The sequence below is a fragment of the Amblyomma maculatum genome, chromosome 4, assembly GCF_055883805.1.
Source record: "Amblyomma maculatum isolate TAMU_Amacu chromosome 4, ASM5588380v1, whole genome shotgun sequence".
In the NCBI taxonomy this organism is placed as follows: Eukaryota; Metazoa; Arthropoda; class Arachnida; order Ixodida; family Ixodidae; genus Amblyomma; species Amblyomma maculatum.
In genome coordinates this window covers 6,500,646-6,527,227 of record NC_139347.1, presented here as the reverse complement: position 1 = coordinate 6,527,227, position 26,582 = coordinate 6,500,646, and the positions used below count along the sequence as shown (strand labels likewise).

At 46.6% G+C, this 26,582-nt stretch overlaps 1 protein-coding gene and 1 pseudogene across 6 annotated transcripts in view; both read left to right on the top strand.

Annotated features, from left to right (window-relative positions):
- Nucleotides 1-26,582, top strand: part of Rab3-GEF (Rab3 GDP-GTP exchange factor) — a 129,140-nt gene that overhangs the window by 28,057 nt on the left and 74,501 nt on the right. For all 6 annotated transcript variants that reach the window (XM_084600697.1, XM_084600695.1, XM_084600694.1 and 3 more), the window contains exons 7-11: nucleotides 9,727-9,918; nucleotides 16,403-16,561; nucleotides 17,349-17,415; nucleotides 21,378-21,521; nucleotides 23,447-23,551. In XM_084600697.1, the coding sequence (XP_084456823.1) occupies nucleotides 9,727-9,918; nucleotides 16,403-16,561; nucleotides 17,349-17,415; nucleotides 21,378-21,521; nucleotides 23,447-23,551 (667 nt within the window). The remainder of the gene's footprint in view (nucleotides 1-9,726; nucleotides 9,919-16,402; nucleotides 16,562-17,348; nucleotides 17,416-21,377; nucleotides 21,522-23,446; nucleotides 23,552-26,582) is intronic.
- LOC146190244 (SWI/SNF-related matrix-associated actin-dependent regulator of chromatin subfamily A member 5 pseudogene) lies at nucleotides 11,476-16,321 on the top strand (annotated as a pseudogene).

The window sequence follows — 26,582 nt, the reverse complement described above, 5'->3', positions numbered from 1 at the left end:
CCTTAGGGGTGACACAAAATATACGTTGGTACAGTAAGAGCTCTTTAATTCGAGGAAAAAAGTTCGAATTATCCGATGTTCGAATTATCGAATGGCCTCGAAAAAACTGACAAGAACCATTTGAATTACAATAAATGTACCGTATTTAGTCGCGTAATGAGCTCGCTCACATAATGAACCCAGCCAGCCTCGATTTGTGCCTACGAATCTGGAAAAAAAAAAAAAAGGTGCCGTTGCGTGGCCCTCCATTTCGCGCCACACGGTCCACAACACATTTCTTGGCAGTGCGCCAAGATGCTGCGCAGCGATAACGGCGTGTTTTATCTTTTGACTTTAGCTCCAGGAGGGGGGGGAAGCGAACTTGGCTAAGTACCAGCACTTCTCCGTTTGTGCAAGCCTCCTTTTCAGTACGTTTGCTTTATGCTATGAGCGACTGGGGTGGGCAGCGTCTACTGCCACTCCACTCACCGGAACCGCATAGCAGCAAGCGGCTTTTGAAGCGAACGGCATTAAAAGCCGCCGTCACGATCGCGGCTGACTCGCTAGCTTCCGTTGATAACTGATGGGTGGAAGAATGAATGGCTATAGAAAAAAAAAAAATTAACCCATAGTGCTCGTCCGAGATCATAGCCTTTCATGGGCGTTGGCTGGGACCGCGCCGACAGTACTTATCCCTATTTCCAAGTTAACAGGGTTGGAATTAACGAGTATTTAGTTGCGAGCTACGGAGGTTACGCAGAAGAGGTAGCTGGCAGCTGCCGCCATGGCCATGCACTGACCTTGCCGCGGTCGCCTTCCCCTCCCTCCAAACACCGCCGGCCGCCGCGCCGGTCATGGCGCCATTTAAGTTTTACCCACTCTTCCATGGTTTTACCTGGTTCCATCATCTGTCCCCGTTTTGGACGTGCGCAGCCTCCAATTATGCCTTCCAATCGCGGAAGCTTTTTTTTTTTCTTCCTTTTTTTTTTTTTTCCTCCGCGTGATTTGCGCCAAGCCATCCAGACGCGGCGGCGCGTAATTCTAATTATCCGTAACGGAACCGACTCGCATTCGAATTAACGGGCTTTTGTATACACATATCTCTATGGAGCTTGACCGGACCAAGTAGTCTAGTTCGAATTATCCGAAAATTCGAATTATCGAGGTTCGAATTATCGAGCTTTCACTGTATAAATAGCTTATAAGAGAAATTAACAAACAATAGGTGTTGCGATCTACCGGCCAAAGGCTGGCAGCTACGCGATGAAAACCAGGCAGATTCGCAGAGCGAAAAGACGACGCTTTATTTCCGGCTATATAGAGACTGAAAGAAAGGAGGGGAAGAAGGAAAGAGGGACTATCTACGCATGCGCTGGTTATCTGCAGCATTGTTATCAGCAGCATTTCCTTCCCCTAATAGCCATAACGCTCCACTGGCTTTCTAGTTCTTGTGGACCGGCGTAGCTCAGGAACAGGCCCTTCGGGAAGGTCGTGAGCCTCGTCTGTCAGGGCCCCTAAGGTCGCAGGAGGCGATTCTGCAGGACTTGATACTTCTCTGCTTCCGTCGGTGTCTGATGAGCGTTTTTGGATCTGGTTGACATGACGTCGAACGACTCCGTCCTCAGTAGCCACAGTGACTAGACGGGCACCACTCGTCGATTTCACTTTGCCTGGTGTCCACTTTTCTCCTACGCCGTAGTTGCGCACGTAGACTGCGTCTCCCGGGGTGAAGTACCAACTGGCGGAATCAGTCTCTGAATGCTTGGGCATTTCGTAGTTCCTGGGAGGAAAACACATGTCTAATTTTGTACGCAAACGGTATCCCAGAAGAAGTTCGGACGGAGTAGAGCCTGAAGCTTGTGGCGAATTTCTGTAGTTACAAAGAATTCTCGCCAGAGCAGTTGTCGACTCCACGCCCGGCATTTTCTTCAAGCCCTCCTTGACTGTTCTTACAGCCCGTTCCGCAAGACCATTGCTCTGGGGGTGATAAGGCGGGGTACGAATATGCTCAATTCCATTTTTCTGTAGGAATACCGCAAACTCTAACCCAGTAAAGGGTGTACCGTTGTCGGTAACTATGGTGCGGGGCAATCCAAACCTGCTAATCAAGGTTCTCATGCAATCGGCAGTGGCTTTAGCGGTTGCTCGAGATACTGGAATGGCTTCTATCCAATTGCTGTGTGCATCGACAATTACCAACAACATTTTGTTTCCAATAGGCCCTGCATAGTCTGCATGCAGCCGTGACCACCTCTCTTGAAATCGGCCAGCTGACAGGATTCCTAGGGGGCATGGGCAAAGCCTGCACACAGCTTCTACAATTCGAGACCAATCTACAAATATCTTGATCTAAACCGGGCCACCAAAACTTAGCCCTCGCCCTTGTCTTCATGGTTGACGCACCTTGATGAGACTCGTGTAGCATCGTCAACAGTTTCTCACGCGCCGCACTTTGTATCACCACACGATGCCCCCAGTACAACAATAGGTTATGCACATAGTGTGAAAATCCACTGTTCTTTATCATGTGATTACATTGCATGTACCACACTGTCAGAAAATTTGCTTAGTGATAAATTGCAAGCAGTCTGTGTACTGAGGATTATCGGTGCACATTAAAGAATGCCAGGTAGTCTTAATACAATCTACCGTACACTATACACTACTACTGCTTCTATCCCATAGCCCATGTCGTGCTTTGGGACGTGAAACACCACAGTGTACAATTTCGAAAAAAAAAAAAAAAACTGGTAACACAGCCATAATAGATGGCACTTAATCACAGTTTGAACCTGCATGAAGGCATGCTTCTATTCTATACTAGCATACATGTCAAACAAGCCACACCTGCACACACCCCTATTGAATTGTTACAAATCCAAGCACTTGCAGTATTTTTTTGCTGCCCATGGATTCCAGACGCTACTAAGTTCTCTAAACAGCACAGTATAACACAGCCCAACTGTCATGACCAGGTGTTTCTAAACTATACATATCACAAAACTCATGTGTTCTACAGACTTTGGATTTTGCGAGCACCTGAATCCGTGCATGCCTCGCCCTTAATTTTTCTTGTCATGACCTAATTTTTGCCCTTTTCATGCTGCAGCAAGTTAGAGACAGTTTCAGTATACAGACAATCATTATTGATCTAATCCTTGCATTTCTGTACGCTGTGTGACTGTGTGTTAGTTTTTCTGTCCATGTCAAGCAGAGAGAGAAGCCAAAACACACTTGGTTCCCTGATACCTTTTGTGAGCTGTTGGCATTCCTCAATACTGTAGAAAGAGAACCCCTGGTCATAACAATTTTCACACTGGCAAGGCACGCAAGGTTTCCGCAGAGGAAATGTTTTTGGACAAACTTCCTTCGTAAAAGAAATGCAGCAGGAGCCAAATTATACAATTGGGGGCGAATTGTTTCATTTGTTTTGACCAGTGTTTTTTGGATTTTGGAAAAGAACACAGCCAAATCTGAGCTTTAACCAATCCAAAAAGGTCTTTTGGCAAATGTGGTTCAAGCTTGTTTAGAGCCTCCTGCTGTGTTATTTGCCTTGTTTCGTGCCTTTTTTTTAATACGGCCCAGTGCTTTTCTATACTTATCATTCCGGGAATGAAGACTTTGTATGCGTGTTTTGGTCTGAGAGGTGTACGCAGGCGTGCGTCTTCTCCCTTTTTCTTCCGGCGTTTCCGGAGGAGGTGTCTCAGTGCCGGAACCCGTGGCTTTACTGAAACCACTGGGACCGGCTTCAGCTGAAAGAAAATATGAAAAAAAAAGAGCTTATTGTCAGCCGCATAGATAAATCAAAATTTCACACAAATTGCGCAATATAGTGCAGTCGCAGGGGTACTAACAGGCCACCATGCAGTGCATGCCATTTTTTTGTTTGAAATAATTAACATCCTGTAACTGGACTGAAATGGTCACTCATAGCGTAATTTTACATGTAGCGGTTGGAGAAGATTTTAGTCGGGAGAACATTTATGACTGAAGAAATGTGGCATGGCAGGTAAACATTTCAACAATGAACATGGAACATTTTGAAACAATGAAAGAAGGCAGCAGCAGCTGCAAAGTAATGGCTTTAGTATATTAGGACTTTTCAGAAGTGTTCTCCAAGTGACAGAAGCTGCATTTACCTCAATGTAACTGTGACACATCGCAGTCCGTTATGTATCTCGTTTAGTTGTTACGCCATCATTCACATGCAGCACATCAAGACTCGAGACAGTATGCAAAATGCAGGCCTCAGAAGCCAGCTGCACTCGCTTTATGCTCAGCTTGCTTTTGTTATCCTTAGCCGAGGGGTACTGGGGGTACTGTAACCTGTGTCAGTAGTATGGAGGGGCCAGTAGTGTAATCCAATTGGCTACACTCCACATGTTTTCATTCACATTTCAAGTCACCTTACCCTTCTCAATCCAGCCCCATCAGGCGGATTACAGTGATACATGTGCTGTCCTCAAGCATTTCCCCCCGTGTGCTACGCCGGAAAGTTTGCGTTGCATTCATGTAGACGGGCATATAAAACTAACTGGCGTTACTCATGCTCTGTAAAAGTTTTGGTATTAGAAAAATAAAAATTTTGTGAAAAATGTGATTAATGTTAGGCCTCTAACTTCTGTGTTTTTCTTTACAATAATATATGTTCTGACGACAGTGAGTAGCTTAAAGGTCCACTGAAACGGCCACCAAGAAGCCACTGTAAACGTGTTCAGTGTGTAGAACAAATACTTTTGAGCTCTAACCCAAAGTATAACTCCTTGGAACAAAGCCAGCGATTTATTATTAATTTTTAAAAACAGCGTATTTTGAAATTCGCGGGCAGAGGAATCGTTGTTTGGCGGTGTCGCATGGAACTATTTCCTTAACCCGTGACGTCACGGGTGAGTTGACTGGCAAGGCTTGCTAGAAGCTGCCATTCGCTGCGGCCACTGCAGCCATGACGTCACGGACACACTTCCGGTTGCTGCGAAACTCGTCTGCTCGTGCGCTGCTCAAACTCTGTGCGGGCTGTTACACAGCTCGCCGCCCTTATCGGTTAGGCGGCTATTGCCCATCAAATACAACAACCGAAGCGACGCAGTGATCGGCGGAACGAAGCTGCATTTACAAATATTTATATAACATGGTTTCAGGAGTACCGGAATGTCGTCCAACGAGGCGTCAACAGCACAGTCAAGCACCACACGATGGCAGCACTTCCTCGACCGCCGTAAACACCGCCGCTGTGGCCCCTCCTCCCGCATACCATATGCGAACGACAGGGCGGATCGTTAGCACCGATGTCCGAAATAAAGCGTGCTAAAATTTGTTGGCGTCTGGAATACTAAGCCGAATATCAAGCATGAAGCCCTCGTGAGGAGCGCTGACCAGCAGCAAATTGCTGGTAAGAGCGATAGCCGTGATATAAGCAAGTTTCTGCTCAAGCCAGCTGCTGCTGGTGCATTTCGGCTGATCCGATCTGCTCGTACTAGCTCTGTGATTAATGCGTCGCCAGAGTTAATCATATAATTTTTTTACTACGGCAGGATAGGATTCACTATAAAGCAGTTTCATAAGTAGACGATTTACGAACAGCGTTGATCAGTTCCAAAGCGCCGACCGCTGCGGCTTCGAAGCGAAACAATTTAAGCCTAGCGACGACTAGGGACGGTCACGCACGGCACCGTCGTTCGCCGCGCTCGCGCGCCCCACCTTCGCGGTAATTGCGTAACGTGCCTCAGCCTGCTCGCGGCATCCAGTGCTGCAAGCGCTGCAAACTCGTGTACTTTCATAGCTAAGGCCACGCATTTTTTGACGTTCTGCTCAGCCACAAGAAGGAAATAAGCCAACAGTCTGCGAGGCCAAGGAAAGCATTGGGGATTGTACTTTGTCTTTTTTTTTTTAATTTTTACTTGGATATTCACAGATATTATGTATTATAACGAGCACCCTCATTTCCCCTTCATTTATCTGCTCAGCAACAAGCCGTTCAAACGATACTGCAGGCAAGACAAGGCTTCAGTACGCAGTCGGTGCGCTGTCGGCCGTAATCGAAGACGTCGGGCAGCACCATATTCTATACATCGATCTTTAAACGTGATACAGTGGGCAAATGAATAACTTTGTGAAGCAGACCCGCTCGTACGTTTCGCGCACTCGGGCGCCGACGAGTAGCCTCTGTCAACAGACGCCGTCATAACCTCAATTAACGACGCAAACCGAGGTCGCCAAGCTCGGTTTGCGATAACTGTGGTTAGTGGTGTAACCATGGTTTGGTCCGCAGTGTAACATGGGCTAACCACGGATTCGCGGTTACACTAACCGTCGCTGCACGAACTGGCGAACTCCTCAGGCGTGTGCGAGCGAGGACGGGTTGACGCGAGTACGCCAGCAAGCGAGCGTGCGTCAACCGAAAGTTCGTCGAAGTGACGTATTTCTGGGCGGAGCTTTGAACTTGCTTGTATTCTTTATTTTTTTATGGCTCCCTTTGGCGTATGAGTTGAGAGGGAAAATTGGAAGGGTCATTTTTAATCGCCGATATCTCTGGTGTTACAGAAGCTAGATAGAAAATGTTTGCAGGAGAATGATGGGTGGTTCAATATCTATCAGTGTTATGGCGTTGTTTACCCTTCTTGGTGACCCATTTCAGTGGACCTTTAAGTATTTATGGAGGTGTGCCTTAAAAAATGAACATTTTCATTGATTATGTGAGCTACACTTAGGAAAAAAGCCAGATATTTTTTTTTTTTGAGTAAAGTAAAGTTTATACAATTTTAAGCAGCTGTCAATATTCATTACGAAAATATCAAGAGTATTGATGCGCACCTTTTTATACAGATACAAAATGTGCACTTTGCAATAAACTATCATGTTTTATTGATGTACTTACTTTCCTCAGGTGAGTCTCATGGTTGTGATGTGGGCCCGGACATGCTTGCGCTTGTACCTGTTGAAAAATGAGCGGGTATTCCATGAGAAGGTTTCAAGGAGGTATTTTATTGATCACTAGTATTATCTTAGTTATACTAAATTTACTCTGTGTAGAGCCCCGGCCATGGTAATGCAGAGCACATCTAAGCTACAACTTTTGCCATGTGTAACATAGTGAATATTAGGAAGTACCTCGTGTATACATCAGCGCAAGCAGCTGATGCGCTCACGTATGGATCCAAATAACCAAGTTTTCCAAGTTTTCAAGACTGGATAAACAGCTGCTCTATGAATGCATGATAAAAGCATCAGTCTTTGTTTTGTTTTTTTACGTTCTGCGTTTAATGTGCTAAGATGATCTGCTGCTGCAAGCGTGAATAATGAAGAAAAGTGTGCAGCTCAAAACGAAAACAGCGGTGTAAAAAAGGGGGCGGTACAAGCTTTTCCGGTAAAGCCTTTTCCGTAAACATCCGAAAGCTACTTTAGCCTTCTCACCCGCCCTATAGTGCCACGAAGAAGCGATAACGGGCTAGACCTTAAAGAGCATTTAACGAAGAAGAAACAAACAAAACAGACACAAAGTTTCTGGGAGCTTGCATAAAGTATAGGGGACACAGCAGAGAGGAAAACTACAGAGAGAGTTCATAGTCGTTCGCGCACGCCCTGACAGCGATCAGCTGATAGAAAGCTGACGTGAAGTATTGGGAATATAAGCCAGGCTCGGTGATGGCGGTAGGTACTATTCGTGACAGCGGAATTTGCAATGACTGCTATAAGCACAAGTTATCAGCATCGTTTCCATGAAGCTCGCTGGGTAGTTGGGTTTGGTTATCATCCACAAACACTGCCTGTGCATCTATCAAAAACTATCCCGACGGCTTTTTGCACCTTGTTTTCCGCCGGTTCTTTTCGCTCCTAAATATGAAAGCAATCACCCAGCAATACACGCTTCTGAGCTTTATACTATGCAGCAGACGGTGCGCTTAGTTATAGACTCACCGAGCTGATCATTACAGTGTCTCCGTTACGCTAACGATTTTAGCACACATTATTAGAGTAGCCACATAACAAATTGGGTCTGAGGGCACGGATATGTAAGGGGACTAATTAGATTTTATAAAGGATTAAAGCACTCAAAGTTAAGCCAGGTGGTGACAGGCACACAAAAATCTATCCAACAAAACTAACCTATGCTCCCACGCTTGTAAGATGACGCCGCGTCAATTCACCAAAACTGCAGCACCGCTCTTTAATTTTATCTCTTCCCACTTTACAGATGCTTATCTAACCCATCTTTCAAAATAAATGTCATAGCAGGAAAACGCAACAGGGGAGATGAAATTCGTTGTCTGCCTTCAGCAGTTTCAAATCGTAACAGTCAACGGCCGACGCAACAAACGTCGCCAAAAGTTTTTAACTAAGTAAATTACGTACGTGCAGGAACACTGAAGAAGTGCTCTCCGCTCTTGCCAGATGTGCTGCACCACTTTGCACAATACATGTGCGACATTTCGCCAGTTGAAACGATAGATTTGCTTTCGCTTGCGCGGTTGTGGTGGTCACCTGTCGTCTGCTGATGAGTGCGGCGGTGCTGTAATCGCGGCCGCGGCCGCAGTGTGTCACGTGCACTAAACTTTTTTCAAAGGTCTTATTTTTTAGTAGTTGTTGATGGTTACTGTTTTATGCAAGAGCATGTTTTTAATGTCTGTTGTGGTCAAGTAATTTTACTTCAATTAGTCTTAACTTCAGCTGCGTTCACCACTGATACCAGGTTCGCTGCAATCGTTTCGACTGTGGCGGCGTCTACGGCGCGGACGCGCAACTCTCGACATGCCACAGCCTTGCAGGTACACAGCCACACTGACAGTATTGCTACCTGACACCAAAGGAAGGGCTTGCATGGGTGACCCACATGCTTTTCTTTCACATGAGATGGAAGATAAATGGAAACTTGTAGCGTTCTAGCCTTAGAAAACCCGCCATGGCAAAAACCTATCAGTGTCCAGCGTGAAAATTCTCATTAGTCAAGAGAGTCGGGACGTTACAGGACCTGCGAAATTAAATAAAAATAAATAATTAGGAAAATAAGGTGTGTCTCAAGCGGAAATCAAACCTCTGACCCTTGGATCGCGAGTAAGTCACGCTACCCATTCACCACCGAGGAACATTTATTTGGAGCTATACTGCGACAGCTCGTTCACTTGATGAGGGGCTTTTTTGCTGAAGAGATCAATATTTATTAACTGTCAGATGAGGTTACCTAGATGGGGCCCCAGAAAGCCATATATGCATGAACTAAACAGCCCGAGATGCGCCACCAAGCAGGATAGGGACTGACGCCATCGAGCTTCTAGTGCCGTGTTGGGGCTGTCAAGAGATGGCACCTGGACATTCTTGCACCTAGTACAGTTTAAGGACTTTGCTCCTAAGCCATTTAATGGGTCCACCTAGAACCTCCACAAGTTCTCAGCGCTTAGAGGTAAGGATGAGAAGTCCCTTCACAGTGCAGAACAAGTTATGCTGCAATCTCTAGAAACAAAACCAATTCTGACCTGTTTTGGCACATGGTAGCCACAGTCTTTTATGCTGCATAAGACCCCATACAACTAAAAACCTGTAGGCTGTAGAGTTTGACAAAGGCTGAGCATCTGCAAGCCATGCAGTTTGTTGATGCTCAGCTTCACAGACCTTGGGAAGTGTTCGCTACCACTGCCTTTATTGCTCCTCCAGGAAGTAGCAGTGCTTTACAGGGTACAAAATGGAGCCTAATACAGTGTCATGCTCTTGTTGACAAAGAATTGCTGGTGATGAGCCTGTATTGCTCCTCCCCAGGCACTGGCCTCAATGAGCATCAACCCTCAGCCAATCAAGAACCTGGACAGGGTCCCAGTGCCGGCGCCCAGGCAGTCGCTGGGGGGCGCTCCAGCAGAGAAGCCAGACTCTCCGGCTCCTCTCTCCGGATTCAACCCTTTCATTTACGGCAACGACGTCGACTCCGTGGACGTGGCCACGCGAATAGCCATGGTGAAGGAGCCGTGGGACTAGCAAGCACAAACTGGGGGCCACAGCTGCCTTGTAATACAGTGAAAGCTCGTTAATTCGAACCTCAATAATTTGAATTTTCGGATAATTCGAACTACACTACTTGATCCGGCCAAGCTCCGTAGAGATCTGTGTATAAAAAAGCCTGTTAATTCGAACGCGAGTCGGTTCCACTACGGATAATTTGAACTACGCGTGCGCCGCGTTTGGGCAGCTTGGTGCACATCACGTGGCAAAAATAAAAAGAAACACCTCCGCAATAGGAAGGCATAATTAGAGGCTGCACACGTCCAAAACGGGGACAGAAGATGGAGCCAGGTAAAACCATGGAAGAGTGGGTAAAACTTAACTGGCGCGACGGCTGGCGGCGTTGGAGGGAGGGTACGGCGGCATAGTTCGCTTCAAAAGCCGCTTGTTGCTATCGCGCAATCCAATGATTGGAGTGTCAGTAGACGGCGCCCGCCCAAGTCCCTCATAGCATGATAAACCGAATGTACTCAAAAGGAGGCTTTGCACAACGGGACAAGCGCTGGCACTTTGCCAAGTTCGCTCCCTCCTGCTGGAGCTAAAGTCAAAAGATAAGCATGTGCCGTTATCGCTGTGCAGCATCATGGCGCACTGCCAAGAAATGTGTTGTGGACCGTGACAGCGCGAAATGAAGCAGGGACGCAATAACGACTGGCGCTTTTTTTTTATTTATTTGTAGGCACAAATCGGGGCTGGGTGGGTTCATTATGCGAGCGAGTTCGTTAGGCGACTAAATACATTACATTCACCGTAATACAAATGGCTCTTGTCAGTTTTTTCGAGGCCATTCGATAATTCGAACATCGGATAATTCGAACTTTTCCCTCTATCTCGTGAAGTTCGAATTAACGAGCTTTAACAGTACGGGGAATTCGTAATTTAATTGAAGTAAAGTCCTCAAAGTAAGACAAGCAATTTCAGACGAAGTATTAGAATAAAATAATGCTTTGAACAAGTCGGCTATGGTTTGATTCGAAAAGGTTTGCTAGCCGATTTTGTTATTAGCTTTTGCATTCTCTTTCCATCTCTCTCTCTCTTATCGTTTTTTAACTTACCACTCCTATAGACCAGATTTTTAGCTGCTTGGGGGGCTCGGCCATTTTCTGCAGATTGGCGCGCCGCCGCACGGGCGCTTCCCTGGGGACTGCGGGGCAGCGTCTGCCTGGTAGCCATGTTTAGCTAGCGTTCGGGTGCTAGAGAATATTGACAAAAATATTTTAACCGCACGGTTGCATTGGAGTAAGTTTATTTGCATTGTCGTATAGTTAAAATTGACTCGTTATTAATAGGATTTAGTTTGATGTTCACGTTAGCTGTGTTGGTGCTCGGCCTGCAGCCGCGCTATAATGCTGCCGTTTCAGTGCCTTACTGACTAGAAAACGTTTGTGAACAATTGCAAGCATTGCTCTTGCGTATGACTCTCATATAGTTCCACTTCTAAAGAGCTCTTCTTTCTTTCTGGCAGTCATTTTGATCCTCACCTATTAGACTGTGCTGTCACTTGCGGGGTGTATGCCAGTAACACCAACAAATTATCACTGTGTGCTCATCGGAACCGACAAGCTAACAGCAGGCAAGTTTTGTTGCGCTTTATTTATAAACACCGCCGCATTGGGATCGTTTCTTTTTATCGCTGAAAAATCTAGCGCATATCAAACTGTAGCGCCTCCATTTCAAGCAGGATACATTCTTTTTAATCCTGCACGTACATTCAAAGGAAGAAACAGCAGCAAAGTAATGCTAGCTGGAGCACGAGCTGTGGTGTAGAGGGTGAGGGATGAGAGAACTGGCCTAACGTGCCGGGTGGCCCCTCCTTCCCCCTCCCATCTCATCTCGGCGGACAGCATCTGCATCCAGAGAGACGATGCTGCGTCGCCGGAACGCGCGGATGCTGCTATTACTGAGGATAAAAATTGGGCACTCCTAATGAACAGCTTGGCTCGCTGGCTGTGCCTCGGTGTTTTGTTCTTCCCTGCCACGGATGTGGTGAGAGCTAGCGCTGAGGCGTTTGGCTTTTAGAGCGGAACCCGAGCCCTGTGAGAACCCCACAGCTACTACGCTGAACCGTTTTGCATGCCGTCTTCTTCTGAAATAAGGAAATAACAGTTTGGATTGCTTTTAGTCTGAGTACAGAGAGCGCACAAAAAAAAAAAAAAAAAGAAAAAGAAAGCCGGGGACGTAGGTGTTCGCCTTTTTTGTTTTTTCTTTCTTCTTCTTCTTGCGTTGTCTGCACTCGTGGATTACCAACTCGCCCAAGCATCTGTTATAGTCGGACTTACACTCCCGTTACGGAACGGCAAATGACAGCCAAAGACGAATGACTGGTGGCCAAAAACATGTTTTGCCTTAGCAGCCTTCAGCGCGAAGCTCCGATCCCGGTTACATCTCACACCATGGAGTCTGGTCCAAAATTCTACATTCTCATGCATAGAATCAAAAAAGCAAAAGCAAAACGTGCTTTTTATTTTTTTATTTATTATTTATTATTTTTAGCCACATGTGAAGGGCAGTCTCAGAAAAAAATGCCACCGCTGCGCATAAACAGCGATTTACAGTTCGCAACCTGCATGGTAGTCTACATTTGTATATTGCCTCGAGAGAATGGTGCGCTTCAAAATGCTGTAGTACTGTCTGGAACAGGGACAAATGTAAGTAGTGAGGCACAGCACACACCTACATGCATAAGAGGTAGAGCGTAATAACCACAAAATTGAAGAATGATCGCTCACGAACATGTATTCAACGCGAGGCGCCTGCGCGACTCGCGGTCCCGCAGTCCCCTGACCGCGCGCGCCCGACAGATGTCGCCTGGTATCGAGAGTAGGAGCGCGCGAGGGTAAAAAAAAATCTGGTCTATATGTTGTGCGGGCCACTGAAAATGCTCTCCGTGCGCATAATTGCTTTCGGATGGCTCACCATGCAGGAACTTTGACAGCGGATTAGAGCAGTGACTCTTCTGATTCTGCATGAGCATAGTGGGGATTTCAGTGGTGCAGCCAGAAATATTTTTCAGGGAGTGTTATATGCCGCTGGTTGATAAGAAAAAAGAAAAAGAAAAAATGGCCGAGAAAAGGCCGAAAGGTGTGGAGAGTGCAGTGCTCAGAAAATTTTGAAATGGGTTTGTTCTGACAGCAGAATGCCACTCTCCTCTGGCTACACCCCTATTGGATTCTGAGAACACTAAATAGTGCATTTTTCATTAACTATGTTATTTGTACCATAATCAGAAATAAATCTCTGTGGCTATTCCCTGATATTTTCCAAACCAAACCAACAGTGGGGTTGTGTCGCGGCCAGAAACGCCCGATAGTGATAGGTTTAATTGTTAATTATGACAGCTTAGTAGAAATAGCTGTAGACTAAAGGGAAAAAAATCGACATTGTGAATATATTTGGAAGTATGCTGACACACAGTGGCATTGCAAGTGCTATGTGTGCTTAGCACTGATGAAGAGGAGGGCCTGGCCGGTGAAAAGAGGGATGACACAGACTACGATAGTAAACTGGATCTGGACAGGGGCAATCGTTTTGACTACCTGCTACAGCAGACAGAAATCTTTGCTCATTTTATGACCACAAGCAGCGCGGCGAAAGGACTTACTTCGCCTCTCAAGCTGAAACCAGGTCGGCCGAAGTTGAAGAAGAATGACGAGAAAGCTAAACTTGCTGCGATGGGAGATCTGCGACATCGCATGACAGAACAGGAAGAAGACGAGGAGTTGTTGTCAGATAGCCGGCGGAAAGAAATCACAGTGACCCGATTTGAGACCTCGCCGGCTTACATCAAGGGGGGTGAACTTTGAGATTACCAGATCCGTGGCCTCAACTGGATGATCTCTCTGTACGAGCATGGTATCAATGGCATCCTTGCTGACGAAATGGGTCTTGGAAAGACATTGCAGACCATCTCTCTGCTGGATTACATGAAGCACTACCGTAACATCAATGGGCCGCACATGGTGATTGTGCCAAAATCTACACTGGCCAACTGGATGAGTGAGTTCCAGAGGTGGTGCCCATCGCTGCGCGCTGTCTGCCTCATCGGTCATCGGAGACCAGAATGCCAGGGCAGCGCTCATTCGAGACACGCTGATGCCTGGTGAGTGGGACGTTTGTGTCACCTCTTATGAGATGGTCATCCGTGAAAAGGCTGTCCTGAAGAAGTTCAACTGGCACTACTTGGTCATTGACGAGGCTCACCGCATCAAAAATGCAAAATCCAAGCTTTCAGAGATTGTCCGGGAGTTCAAGACCACTAACCGCCTGCTCCTGACTGGCACCCCATTGCAAAACAACTTGCACGAGCTGTGGGCACCGCTGAACTTTCTTCTTCCTGATGTCTTCAACTCATCTGAGGACTTCGATACTTGGTTCAATACGAACAACTGTCTGGGCGACAACCATCTTGTGGAGCGGCTGCACGCAGTGCTGCGTCCGTTCCTACTGCGTCGCCTCAAGTCCAAGGTGGAGAAAAAGTTACCGCCCAAAAAAGAAGTCAAGGTATACGTTGGCCTGTCCAAGATGCAGCGCGAGTGGTACACCAAGTGTCTGCTGAAGGACATTGACGTTGTCAACAGAGCAGGGAAAGTGGACAAGATGCGGCTGCTCAACATCCTCATGCAGCTGCGCAAATGTTGCAACCACCCATATCTCTTCGATGGTGCTGAACCTGGACCTTCCCTACACGACAGATGAGCACATAGTCTACAACTGTGGCAAGATGGTGATTCTGGACAAACTCCTGCCCAAGCTCAAGGCCCAAGGCTCTCGCGTGCTCATCTTCTCACAAATGACACGCATGCTTGACATCTTGGAGGACTATTGCCTTTGGCGACGCTACGGCTACTGCCATCTCGATGGCCAGACACCTCACGAAGAGCAAACACTGTCCGTCAACGAGTTCAACAAGCTCAACAGTGAAAAGTTCCTGTTCATGCTTTCAACTCGTGCGGGTGGCTTGGGTATCGACCTGGCAACTGCCGATGTTGTTGTCCTGTTCGACTCGGACTGGAACCCTCAGGTCGACCTGCAGGCCATGGACCGAGCCCACCGCATTGGGCAGACTAAGGCAGTGCGTGTGTTCCGTCTGATCACGGAAAACACTGTTGAGGAGCGTATTGTGGAGAGGGCTGAGGTCAAACTGCGCCTTGACACTGTCGTCATCCAACAAGGTCGCCTGGTGGATGCCCAGTCCAAAGATGGGCAAGGAGGAGATGCTGGGCATGATCAGTCACGGCGCTGACCACATCTTTGCCTCCAAGGAGAGTGAGATCACGGATGAGGACATTGATGCCATTTTGGAGAAAGGCAAGCGCAAGACGGAGGAGTTTAAGACTAAGCTTGAGTCACTCGGCAAAAGTTCTCTTCGGAACTTCACCCTGGATACTCCGCAAGAGTCCGTCTACAAGTTTGAGGGGGAGGACTACCGAGAGAAGCAGAAGAGCGGGGGGCTGAATTGGATCGAACCACCCAAGCGGGAGCGTAAGGCCAACTATGCAGTCGACACATACTTCAGGGAGGCCCTGCATGTGAGCGAACCAAAAGCCCCCAAGACACCTAGACCTCCCAAACAGCCAAACATCCAGGATTTCCAGTTTTTTCCTCTGAGGCTGTTTGAGCTGCTGGACAAAGAGATCTACTACTATCGCAAGACCATAGGATACAAGGTCCCAAAGAATCCTGACCTCGGATCAGATGCCGGGCGTATCCAGTGGGATGAAAAGGCCAAGATTGACGAGTCTGAGCCACTCATTGAGGAGGAGCTGGCTGAGAAGGAGAAACTCTTGACAGAGGAGTTCACCAACTGGGCTCGGCGGGACTTCAACCAGTTCATCAAGGCGAATGAAAAATATGTCCGTGATGACATTGAGAGCATTGCTAGAGATGTGGAAGGAAAGACACCCGAAGAGGTAATGGAGTACTCGGCTCTCTTCTGGGAGTGCTGCCATGAGCTGCAGATTATTGAGCGGCTCATGGGGCAGATAGAGAAGGGCGAGGCCCGTATCCAGCGACGGGCGTCCATCAAGCGTGCCTTGGAGGCCAAGATGAGCCGCTACCGGGCACCATTCCATCAGCTGCGCATGGCCTACGGCACCAACAAGGGCAAGAACTACACCGAGGAGGAGGACCGGTTTCTTGTCTGCATGGTGCACAAGCTGGGCTTTGAGCGCGAAACCGTCTACGACGAGCTTCTAGCTGTCATATGGCAGGCACCGCAGTTCCGCTTCGACTGGTTCATAAAGTCTCGAACGGCGGCTGAGTTGCAGAGGAGCTGCAACACGCTCATCACTCTCATAGAGCGAGATGTCACAATGACATTTTTTTTAGCAAGCTCGCTAATTTAGTTCATTTGCTGCATTCCTGTTCACTTGTATACTATCTGCAATCAAGTCTCATCTGCTAGCTTTTGGAGCCTCGTTTTGTTTTGCTTGTGGTGCAGGTGCGCTTCTTCAACTCTGTCGGAGTTCTTGCACACTTCATGGAACACACGCGGACACTGCGCCTCTACCCTCGTCCCGTTGTTGCCTTCCAAGTGAACAGCTTTTTGCACTCACGTACAAAGCAATCCTCTTTCTTGCGCAAGTTTGTTAGGACGCAGGTGAGTTTCTGTTTCAACGTATTTCTAAAAGGCTATTACAACCATTTTTGTTTGCTTTTGGGCTCAATTGAAGTCAACAAGGTTGTTTGGATTTATGAGGCTGCTTAGAAGTGCAGTTTCTGTGGGGGGTAACTGAGCTCAAAAGACTGGTTTCAATAAAGGCTTGTAAACTTTTTCAGCTTGTATTAAATGATAACCAGTCCAACAACTGTCTTTGGGGTCACGAATAATTTAAAGGTTAGTAATGCCGCCGGGGCTTCTATGATCCATGTTGTTTAGTCGCCAATCGCAGAGGGACACATGTAAACTTTTGCTTTTCTTTTGTCATTTTATTGTTTCCGTGTGGTTCATGGTTGTTCACACATGGCCATATGCTCATTCACATTTTGCTACATACTGTAACACACTTCAAACAGAAATTATAAAGCCGTTTTTTTTTTTTTTTTTTTTTTGTGTGTTGACTGTCTGGTTTTTCGAACAAGTGGACACTAATGGTTAGAAAAGCAGATAGGTGCATAATATCGAAACTAAAAGAGTTTTGGGACATATTAAGCGTAGCATAGTAGTAGTGGCTTTTTCTTTTCGTTCATTATGCCTTGGTGACATAAGTCATCTCGCTGTGTGGATGTTGCCTTCATCACTCAGCTGTCAGCAGAGAAAGCTGTAAAGCCTCAAAAGAAGCTCCAGGCACAGAGGCTTATATTTTTGCATTTAACAAGGTTTATTTAACAGTCTTTTCTTTTTAGTGTGTGTATGTGCGCTGCTAAAGCATTTTCTTCTGTTTCAGGCTGTTGAATTTTATGCTGAGTGGTCTCTTTGCCCAACCAATGTGGCTTTCCTTCGTGTACATACAGGTAGGCAAATAGTCTCTTTTTCTTTTCTTTGCAATGCGCAGTAAGAAACAGATGGGAGATAAATAAAAATCAAGCTGTTCACATTGTCATAACTTGCTTTAGGTAATTTATGGCAGCATATTATGCCAACTGTTACTACTTAAAGGGACACTAAAGAGAGAAAGGAAGTGGGTTTGCATCGAAAGAATGCCAGTTCCTGATTACAAAAAGACCACTCTTACTGAAAACAGAGCTGTTATAAGGTAGTAAAGAAGAACAACAGAAATACAGGTATCGCCACCACAGCCAAACGGCCGAGGCTCGCAACTACAAATCACGTGACGCGCTAGGGATCCCGGAGGCTGACAAATGCGAATTACGTTGCATGTTTGAATGCGGTAGTACGTTTTTTCTCAAACATGATAACACGCTTTTATCATACGTAAACGACGGCGAAAAGGCAACGTAAACGTTGCAAGGCAAATACAAAAATATACTTGGAGGCGCCACAGGCGGCCACTTCAGTTTTGGTTATGTTTCGGCTCAGGCATTTCGTGCGCACTCGGATAGTTTGTTTGAACCTGCAGCGCCTGAATTACGAGTTTGGAGCAGCAGATGCGCCTTGATGGTTCCCATTTGAGCATTCGGAGGCACGAGCGAGCGAAATCCGCTACCGCCGACACAGTCCTTCGTTCACACTTCTGCGCCAACATATCGCCGCCGTTGCCGCTTCGACTGCGACCTGACCGCTTGACTGCAGCTACGTACGCCACGAAACGCATACATATGCTAAGTACCGAAGGAAAAACGCATTATCATTCAATTGTTCACTAAATCATGACACATCTGACCAACATATACTGCGTCAACAAGACCTTCAACGGGCTATTTGCAGGCGTCGTAAACAAAAGGGGCATACGTGCCGCTCATACCAAGGAGAGCGTCGATATATTGCGCTCGTCGCCCGGCGAAAAAAAGGGCCTCGGGTAAAAAGTAAAAACTAAAAATAACGAAGCACCAGAAATACATTACAAAAGATTAAAAGAAAAGATCGATTTGTAAAAAAAAAAAAATGCCAGAAGCGGTAAGACTCGAACTCGGTACTGCTTGCTTTGAAACGTGCGACGCTGACCGCTCGGCTACGCCGCGCCACAAGAACTTTGAAAATATTTTTAGTTTTTATGTCATGGCCCCATTTACAATAAAGTGTTTCTGCTGCCGGTCTAAAAATTACAACTTTTTGATCATCAGCGCATGCTGCCTGCTCTCACGTCTTGCAACTAATGTTCTGGATGCCTATGCGCACTATATTGTGCACTGGATCCATTTTAACATGTGGAATTTCACAGCGCTGGCAAATGTAGTGGTGCCGGCACTTCGGTCATGTTCTGCTACCGTGGACATAATTTTCGCTGAACACGGAGCTATAGCACAAACCTTGAAGGAAAAAAGTGCGACGAAGCTTCAAAACTGACAAGCGCAGCAGCGAGGACACTATTTTGCTGGTATGTAAACATGTCAGGAAGCGTTGCGATGACCGAGGGCTCGGTTTGTTTATACACAGTGCAAGAAGGAGCGCAAAAGCTTGAGAAACATGTAAAGTATTGTGCATTACAAGCGCTCTATGTTTTTTTTTCTTCCTTTATGGGCCCATCGCTCGGTAAATTACTCTCTTCAGCGTTTTATTTATTTCGGCTGAGGCCGTCATTGCGAGTACGCTGTTGCCAAGTTGGCCCTTGAGTGATGCGGCGCCGCGGGCCGCGCCGGCTCGCTAGCTATCACGGAGTCTCCGCTTACGTCATAGTGTGCGTCACTCAACTCCAACTACGTAGTTGGAGGCCACAGTTTGAATTCGACCGGCGGGAACAAGAAAAAACCTCAACTTCTTATCGCAATATCTCAGCAATTATTCGATATTTTGCTGCCGGATATGCGGCGACAGTGTCACCAAATGTAGTTTATTAGATTTTCATACCATCTTTGGCTGTCTTTAGTGTCCCTTTAAGCCTTAACTGAAGTAATTTGCTATCATGACTGCAAACTATTTTCTCCATTTTTTGTAAAGAAGTGATGAGAACATGAGAAAGTTCACTGCCTAGGTCAGCAGTAACTATAAATACTTCCAGTTATGTAGCATGTAACATCATCTTGCCCCCTTTTTTTTTTTTTTTTTTTGCTAGGTTGCTTGTTGAAAGCATATTTCTTTTAATCATGGTATAATCCTTGTTGCTCAGATGATGACACTTTATGCTATCTCAGACTGTATAATGAACTGACATGCAGATATCTTTGGAGGAACCAGAAAAATTTGTGCACAAAATAACTTAAGCGTGGTATTCTTATGCTTATCTTTGACATACAACAGACGTCTCTGTGTTGGTGCTTTTCTGTGAATGTTCTGAACTTCACGTAAGCACCTCTGAAGTAATTATAAAGTTGACTGAAGACCTTGATCTCTGCCACCCCTGCAAAGCCACACAACTGTGTTTGGACAGTGTGCTATAGTGCACTGCTGAGTACACATACTTGAGTTGTGACTGTAAACATTGAAAGTGAGTGCTATAATAAAGAAATAGGAGGGTTATTGTGACTGTCTAATTAATAATTGGAAACAGATGTGGTTGGCTATTGCATTTGTCTTGTGTCAAATCTGTGTACTTTATCTATAACAAGAAGAAAAGCATTTGTCATGCTTATGTTTCAGGAGAAGTACCGTATTTACTCGCATAATGATCGCACTTTTTTTTTTTAAATACTGACGCAAATTTCGGGGTGCGATTTACGCGGGGTAAATTTTCTACAAAAAATTTTTGAGCACCGAAAACACAAACAAGTTGCAGGTCAGACGTCTTAGAACATATATCTCGATTACAACCAAAAATAAAAGCTGAGTAAGGCTTACCTTCGCAATAAACACGCACATTAAGCATCACATGGAGTGCACAATGCCCATTTATTTTTTTTCGTCAGTACTCTAATCAAAGTCTGAATCCTCGCCATCCTCGCTTTCACTGCTGCACGACTCATCGGAAACGGCAGTGTCGTCGCTGGGAGCATCTTCACAATCCCACAGGAAGTCATCTTCCGTTCCATGGAAGTGATGGAAGTCTATCACTTTGCTTTCATACGCGGCCGGGAGCCGCTGGCACAACGACGTCCGCCGCCTCAGGGAAAGTCCATTCCGTCGCATAAAGCGAGTCGTCCAACCGGAGCTAGCGCGGAAATCCTTTGCGGCGATTCCCAGCTTCCTGGCAGTTGTGCGCGCCTGCGTCTGTATCATTTCTAATGACACTGCACAACCATCCTTGCGCAGGTCCCTCACATATTCTAGGACCGCCTCTTCAACACGAGGGAACTTGCCCGTTTTGGGTCCACGGAAAGCCCGCCGTGTCTTGTTCGTAGCCATCAGCTTCTCACGCTGCTTCTTCCAATAGCGTATCCTCATTTCGTCCACGCCGAAATGCCTACCAGCAGCGCGGTTGCCATGCTCCAGTGCATAGTCGACAGCCTTGAGCTTGAACGCGGCAGTGTAACTGGCATACCGCCCCATGGTGAAATGGCGTAAACTCGCACAAAAACACAAAGCACGCTACGACGCTGCCGAATTGCAAAATGGCGAACGCCGCAAAGCATGGAATCATGGGAACTCCAACGTTACTAGACTAGGTTGGGAACTCGTCGGAATGCATTCGCTGCGGGATGACTGCAGATCAACCACCAGGCGGCTCCATGTTCGGGGTGCGATCATTACGTGGGGAATTTAAAAAATGGAATTTTGACCTCAAAATTCAGGGGTGCGATCATTACGCGAGTGCGATCATTATGCGAGTAAATACGGTATGATATTCATTTTACAAAGGTAGTTTATAGGCTGCTGCTTTTATGAAAAGCAGTTTATCATGACTGAAGTTTCTGCGATGCTAGCATGTTCATCTTCTGGCACTGAAGGCATGTAGTAACAATCTGTTCCTTTTCTGACACAGGTGTGTTTGACCCAGCAGTGATAGGGGACAAGGCAAAGTGGTACAGCCACCAGTTAGAACCCATTTATTTCGAGGTATGGTCAGAAAATTGCACGCTCAACATCGACATGGCTTCCATTAGTCAAGCTGACGAAGCAAGCACGGGTCAGTCTTTCGAGCATTTCAAAGACAATATCTGATTTTAAGGTTCAATTACTCATTAATTCCCACCTGTCTGCAGCCATAATGCAGCTACAAGGGAAAACTTGGTGTATTTATCAGGAGCTTTGCATTTGAAGCACCTTCGTGGCTATGTTTAGAGGGAGCTTACTCCCTTTTCTGAAATGGAATAGAAAGACACTTCCTGGCACCAAGTTTTGCCTTTGTGTACAAGGGCTGTTAGTGAGTGAACTAGAATTCGTGTGATGAATATTTCTTTCCTCATTTATTCAGAGGACTTTGAAAGCTTGCCCTCACAGGAAAGGAAGAAGTTGTTGGCAGGATTTTCTTATTAGTTCCCTTTGAGTGTCATTACATGTATGCAGGTTCTCTTGTCATTCCCCTTCTTTTTTACAACATAATAAAGGAACAGAAATAGCAAACTGAAGTTGATCTGCGTCAATAGGGTACTACATTCTAGTCACGTGGAGACCACACTCATTGAGAACGGGGATTTTATGCCTTAGAAAAGAGCATAAAGCAAAATTCAGATGTCGCTATTAACGATGATGTGCATGCATCAACACTGATTTTTATGCGTGGATCTCGGAGACATTACTACACTCACATTCACTTGAGAACAGTGGCAACTCATCCTTCTTGGTTAGGATGGCAGGAAGATATCTTTATTCTTTTTTTTTTTTTTTCGTGATAACCTTTTCTTTTGCTGCTGGACAAGCCTCAGCATTCTCAGAAAGAGCCAGAAAATCAATTTTTACTGAGAAAAATTATGTATGGTTGTCCCTAGTGCCCCTATAATTTAAGGTAAACAGTTTGGGGTTAGCGGTGGTAAAATGATAGACTTATCGGTCATCATTATTAATTGGTGCTACGGCTCACATTAGCTTGCAGCCACATATAATGGGCTTTTGTTTACAGATTTTTAAAGCAGTTTCGGTAGAAAGATTTTTTGTGGACTTCTGTTTTCTGGACATAGTATGACTACATTCACTTGCAGTAACCTTTTTTTTTTAATGAGTGCTATAAAGTTCAAGGTTTTTGGGTTTAGAGAAAGAATCTGAGCACTTTACTCATTCCTATATCCTCTCCTCCTCGTCTAGTCTTATTTTACAGAAGCAGACCCTTGCAGGCTTTAGCCCTGATGTGAACGAATGCCAGAACTCTGCATGGCAGTGATGGCTGTGTCAGTTTTTTATTTTCGTCTGTTTATTTTCTACCTATAGTTTCCAGCCATGACTATAACGAGTCTGCAGAGTTACTTGAAATTGAATGCACTGTGCTGTTAATAGTATATTTTGCTACTGGTTGGTGTTGAGGAGAGTGGTACTCCTTCCTGAACGAAATTTGTGAATTGTTTTTTATATCTGCATTCCACGCAGCGTGCAGAGCAGTAGCACTTGATTTGCATGCTCCTGACCACATGTTGAACACGTTTATTTATTTATTTATTTATTTATTCCTCAAAGGTCTCTGATGAGACATTACATGAGGGAGTGGGCGTTACAGGGCATATAAGTATAACAAAAATCTTCATGAGATGTTTTCGATGATGCACTTGAAAATTTTGAGGTCGATGATCAATATGAGATGTTTTCAATGAGCCGTTTGAATATTTTGGGGTCGATGACTGTAGCGACTTCGGTGGGCAGGCCATTCCAGTCCTGTGCGGTGCGCAAGAAAAAACGTTGATTCGTTACATCCAGCCTAATGCTTAGGGTGCCATTAGTACACCTCTCTTGGCATTTCTTTAACATCGCATGACCCAAATTGCTAACAGAATTCTTTCTTGTTGTACTAACATGTCTCCGAGTATTTTTTCGTTAGGCATGCTGTCTAATTAGTGATATTTTTGAGGCTGAGGCTGAACTTTATTACTCTTTTTTTTTTTTTTTTTCCCTATCCTCTCTCAGGTGAAAGTGGCAGCGAAAGTGATGATGCCAGCAGCACGAGCTCCTCCTACTCTTCCTTAAGTGACTTTGTCTGTGATATGGTGGAATTCAATGGGGACAACATGTGTGAGTGACTTTATGCCACTGAACTTTTTTGTTTCTGTAACTTTGGTATTCCACTTACTTGGAAATGACAGCTGCGCTGTCATTTCCTGCAACTACAAAAATAATGCTTCTGAAAACTCTGGCCTAGTATGTTTCACAAGTATAACTGCAAGTGCTGCATTTTGCTTTCATATAATGAGCAATTCTGTGCTCGCTCTTCGAGGCTAACGTGATCCTAGGGTAGCTCCAAATAAGTGAATCCTCGCTTGATAGATTTACTGTTCTAATGTTTTTTGACTGCTGTGACCTGTTTGTGAAAGCTGTTTGCACTGGCACGGGCAGAGGCACATTATTTTTTCTTTACTTTTGGCCTGCCTCACCACAGTACAGTTGACCCCGGGTATATCGATCCCGGATATATCGAATTTTGGTTATATCGAACTCGCGGAATGTCCCCTTGAAAATTCCATGTAAAAGTATAGGACAGCCGCGTCATATATCGAACTTAATTTCACCGGGCATTCGATATATCGAACTCCGCACCGCGCACTGGAAAGTGTGCCTTCCCCAAAGACGATCGCATCACCCTTGGCCGTTTGCCGCGTGACGTTTTCAAACCACGCGCGGAAGGAATGAGAGGGGACAGTTCGGCGACGGCTGGTCTGGGCAGCGTCGCGGCCATTCCCCAAAGGCGCGCATCTGCAGTTATCGTTTCCCGCGCGCCAACACGCCGTTTGCAAGCCATGTGCGTGGGTGTGCCCATCCTTTTGCCGAGCTATCTCTCCTTCATCACGCGCTACGCATGTGCCAAGCCAGCTCAGCCCATTTTCAGGCAGGCGTCGGACGCTTTCTCCAGCGTGTGTTGCGAACTTTCTGCACGTGGCGGCTCGGCTGACGTGGCTATGGCGCCTGCGGACGTTAAAAAGCAGCAGCTCTGTTTATTTTTTATTTATTTATTTATTTTTTTTTTTTTTTTTTTTGCGAGTCATCTCGTATCGTGCTTTTCGGACGTTAAGAAGCGGCAGTTTTTTTTTTGCGGGAGTCGTTTATCCTTGCATGTATGAATCAACGAAAGCACGCGGTCAGCTGCTGCGATCATGACACTCGCCTCAAGTGCGGCGTGATAAATCGAACCAGGCTTGTGCAATCAAGCCATCACGGGCACTCTGCCAAGTTCGCTCCCCGCCACCGAAGGAGCTATCAAAAGATAAACACGCCCGGACGTTATCACTGCGCAGCATCTTGGCACGCTGCCAAGAAATGAGCTGTGGATGAGACGACCGAAACGGAGTGACGCGTGCCATCGACATGCAAACGAAAACGCTCGCGATTTCTGCCGCGGCGACACAGAAACCTTGTTTTGAGCTGCCGCGGTGGCTTGAGCGGCGAGAGGGGCGCAGTTCCAACAAGTTTTGAAATTTTTTCGCTCTGTTGCTGCCGCTCGTCGCTGAGAACGCTCAATCGCTTGCATGTGAGCGAGCTGGCCTTATTTCTTTTCTTCAAATTTTCGGTGCAAAAGTGGAGGGTGGGTTCATTATGCGAGTGGGTTGATTATGCGACAAATACGGTATCGTTTTTTCGCATCGTAAGTGCCGTCACAAGCCGATTTTTGTATATCAAATTATCGATATTGTGAGCTCTCCACGGATCTTCTTTCATTTGTACATACCATGATCTTCTTCTTCCTCTTGTACATACCATCATCATCGTCCCGCGGCGCCGGCTCTGGCGCGCGCTTGGGTTTTCTCCATCAGATTAAACGCTGACACGGCATACCTTGCCTTGCCTTCACGACCTTGCCGTCTGGACCTGGCCTTCTTTCACAAGTGGTGGAGGTGAAATTCGATCCCCTTGCTGCCTTGTGTCCTGCCTCTCTCTGGAGCTACGTTCCGGTCGCCGTTTAACAACTACCATCGTCATGTCAACCGAGAGCAATCCCGACCCGGCCGGACCCTCTACCTCGGCTACACCGCCGTCTCCGATGGTGCCCACACGACAACGCGACCCGCCGCTGTTCGCTGGTCGTCGCGACGAAGACGTCGATGACTGCCTTGACACTTATGAACGCTGCAGTGCCTACAACCGGTGGGATGATGCTTTTAAATTTTTGAACGTATCTTTCTACCTTATTGAGGTCGCCAGAAATTGGTTTATTAACCGCGAGCCCCACACCACAAACTGGCCCACCTTCAAGCAGCAGTTCCGACAGTACTTCGCCGACCCGGCTGTTCGGACGGAGATCGCAAGGAACAAGCTCGCTACCCGCCGTCAAGGTCCCGATGAGTCCTATGCGTCATACATAGAGGCCGTGCTGGCACTCTGTCGGCGTATCAGTCCCACCATGCCGGAATCTGAACGTGTACACCATGTCTTGAAGGGAATCAATTCAATAGCTTATACCACCCTAGTTGCCCAAAATCCATCAAGTGTTGATTCCATTATAACGACCTGCCAACGCCTCGACCAGCTACAGTCCTCCCGATTGCAGCCCGGCTTCACTACTGCCCCGACCTCTACTGACCTCGATCTACGGGCCATGATTCGAGCGATAATCCGCGAGGAGCTCCAAGCCCTCAGCCCTTTCTGCCGGCACGGATGCGATCATTCGTCTCCTCCTTCTAACGACGCCGGCCTCCGCCACATCATTAAAGAAGAGTTGGCCACTATCAACTACCCTGTCACACCTGATCCTCCTGCACCTCGCCCAGCACCGACCTATGCTCACGTCGCTGCATCCCCTCCTCCTGTTGATCCCCTAGCTGACCGACGCCACCGTGGAACTGGAATTGTTCATGTATCTCGCTTGAAGCCGTTTGTGCGCCGCGGTACATCAGTTGGTTAGGAGCGGCCAGGCTGGCCGCTTCCGCCCCCCCGGGCAGATTGTGTGAGCTCTCCACGGATCTTCTTTCATTTGTACATACCATGATCTTCTTCTTCCTCTTGTACATACCATCATCATCGTCCCGCGGCGCCGGCTCTGGCGCGCGCTTGGGTTTTCTCCATCAGATTAAATGCTGACACGGCATACCTTGCCTTGCCTTCACGACCTTGC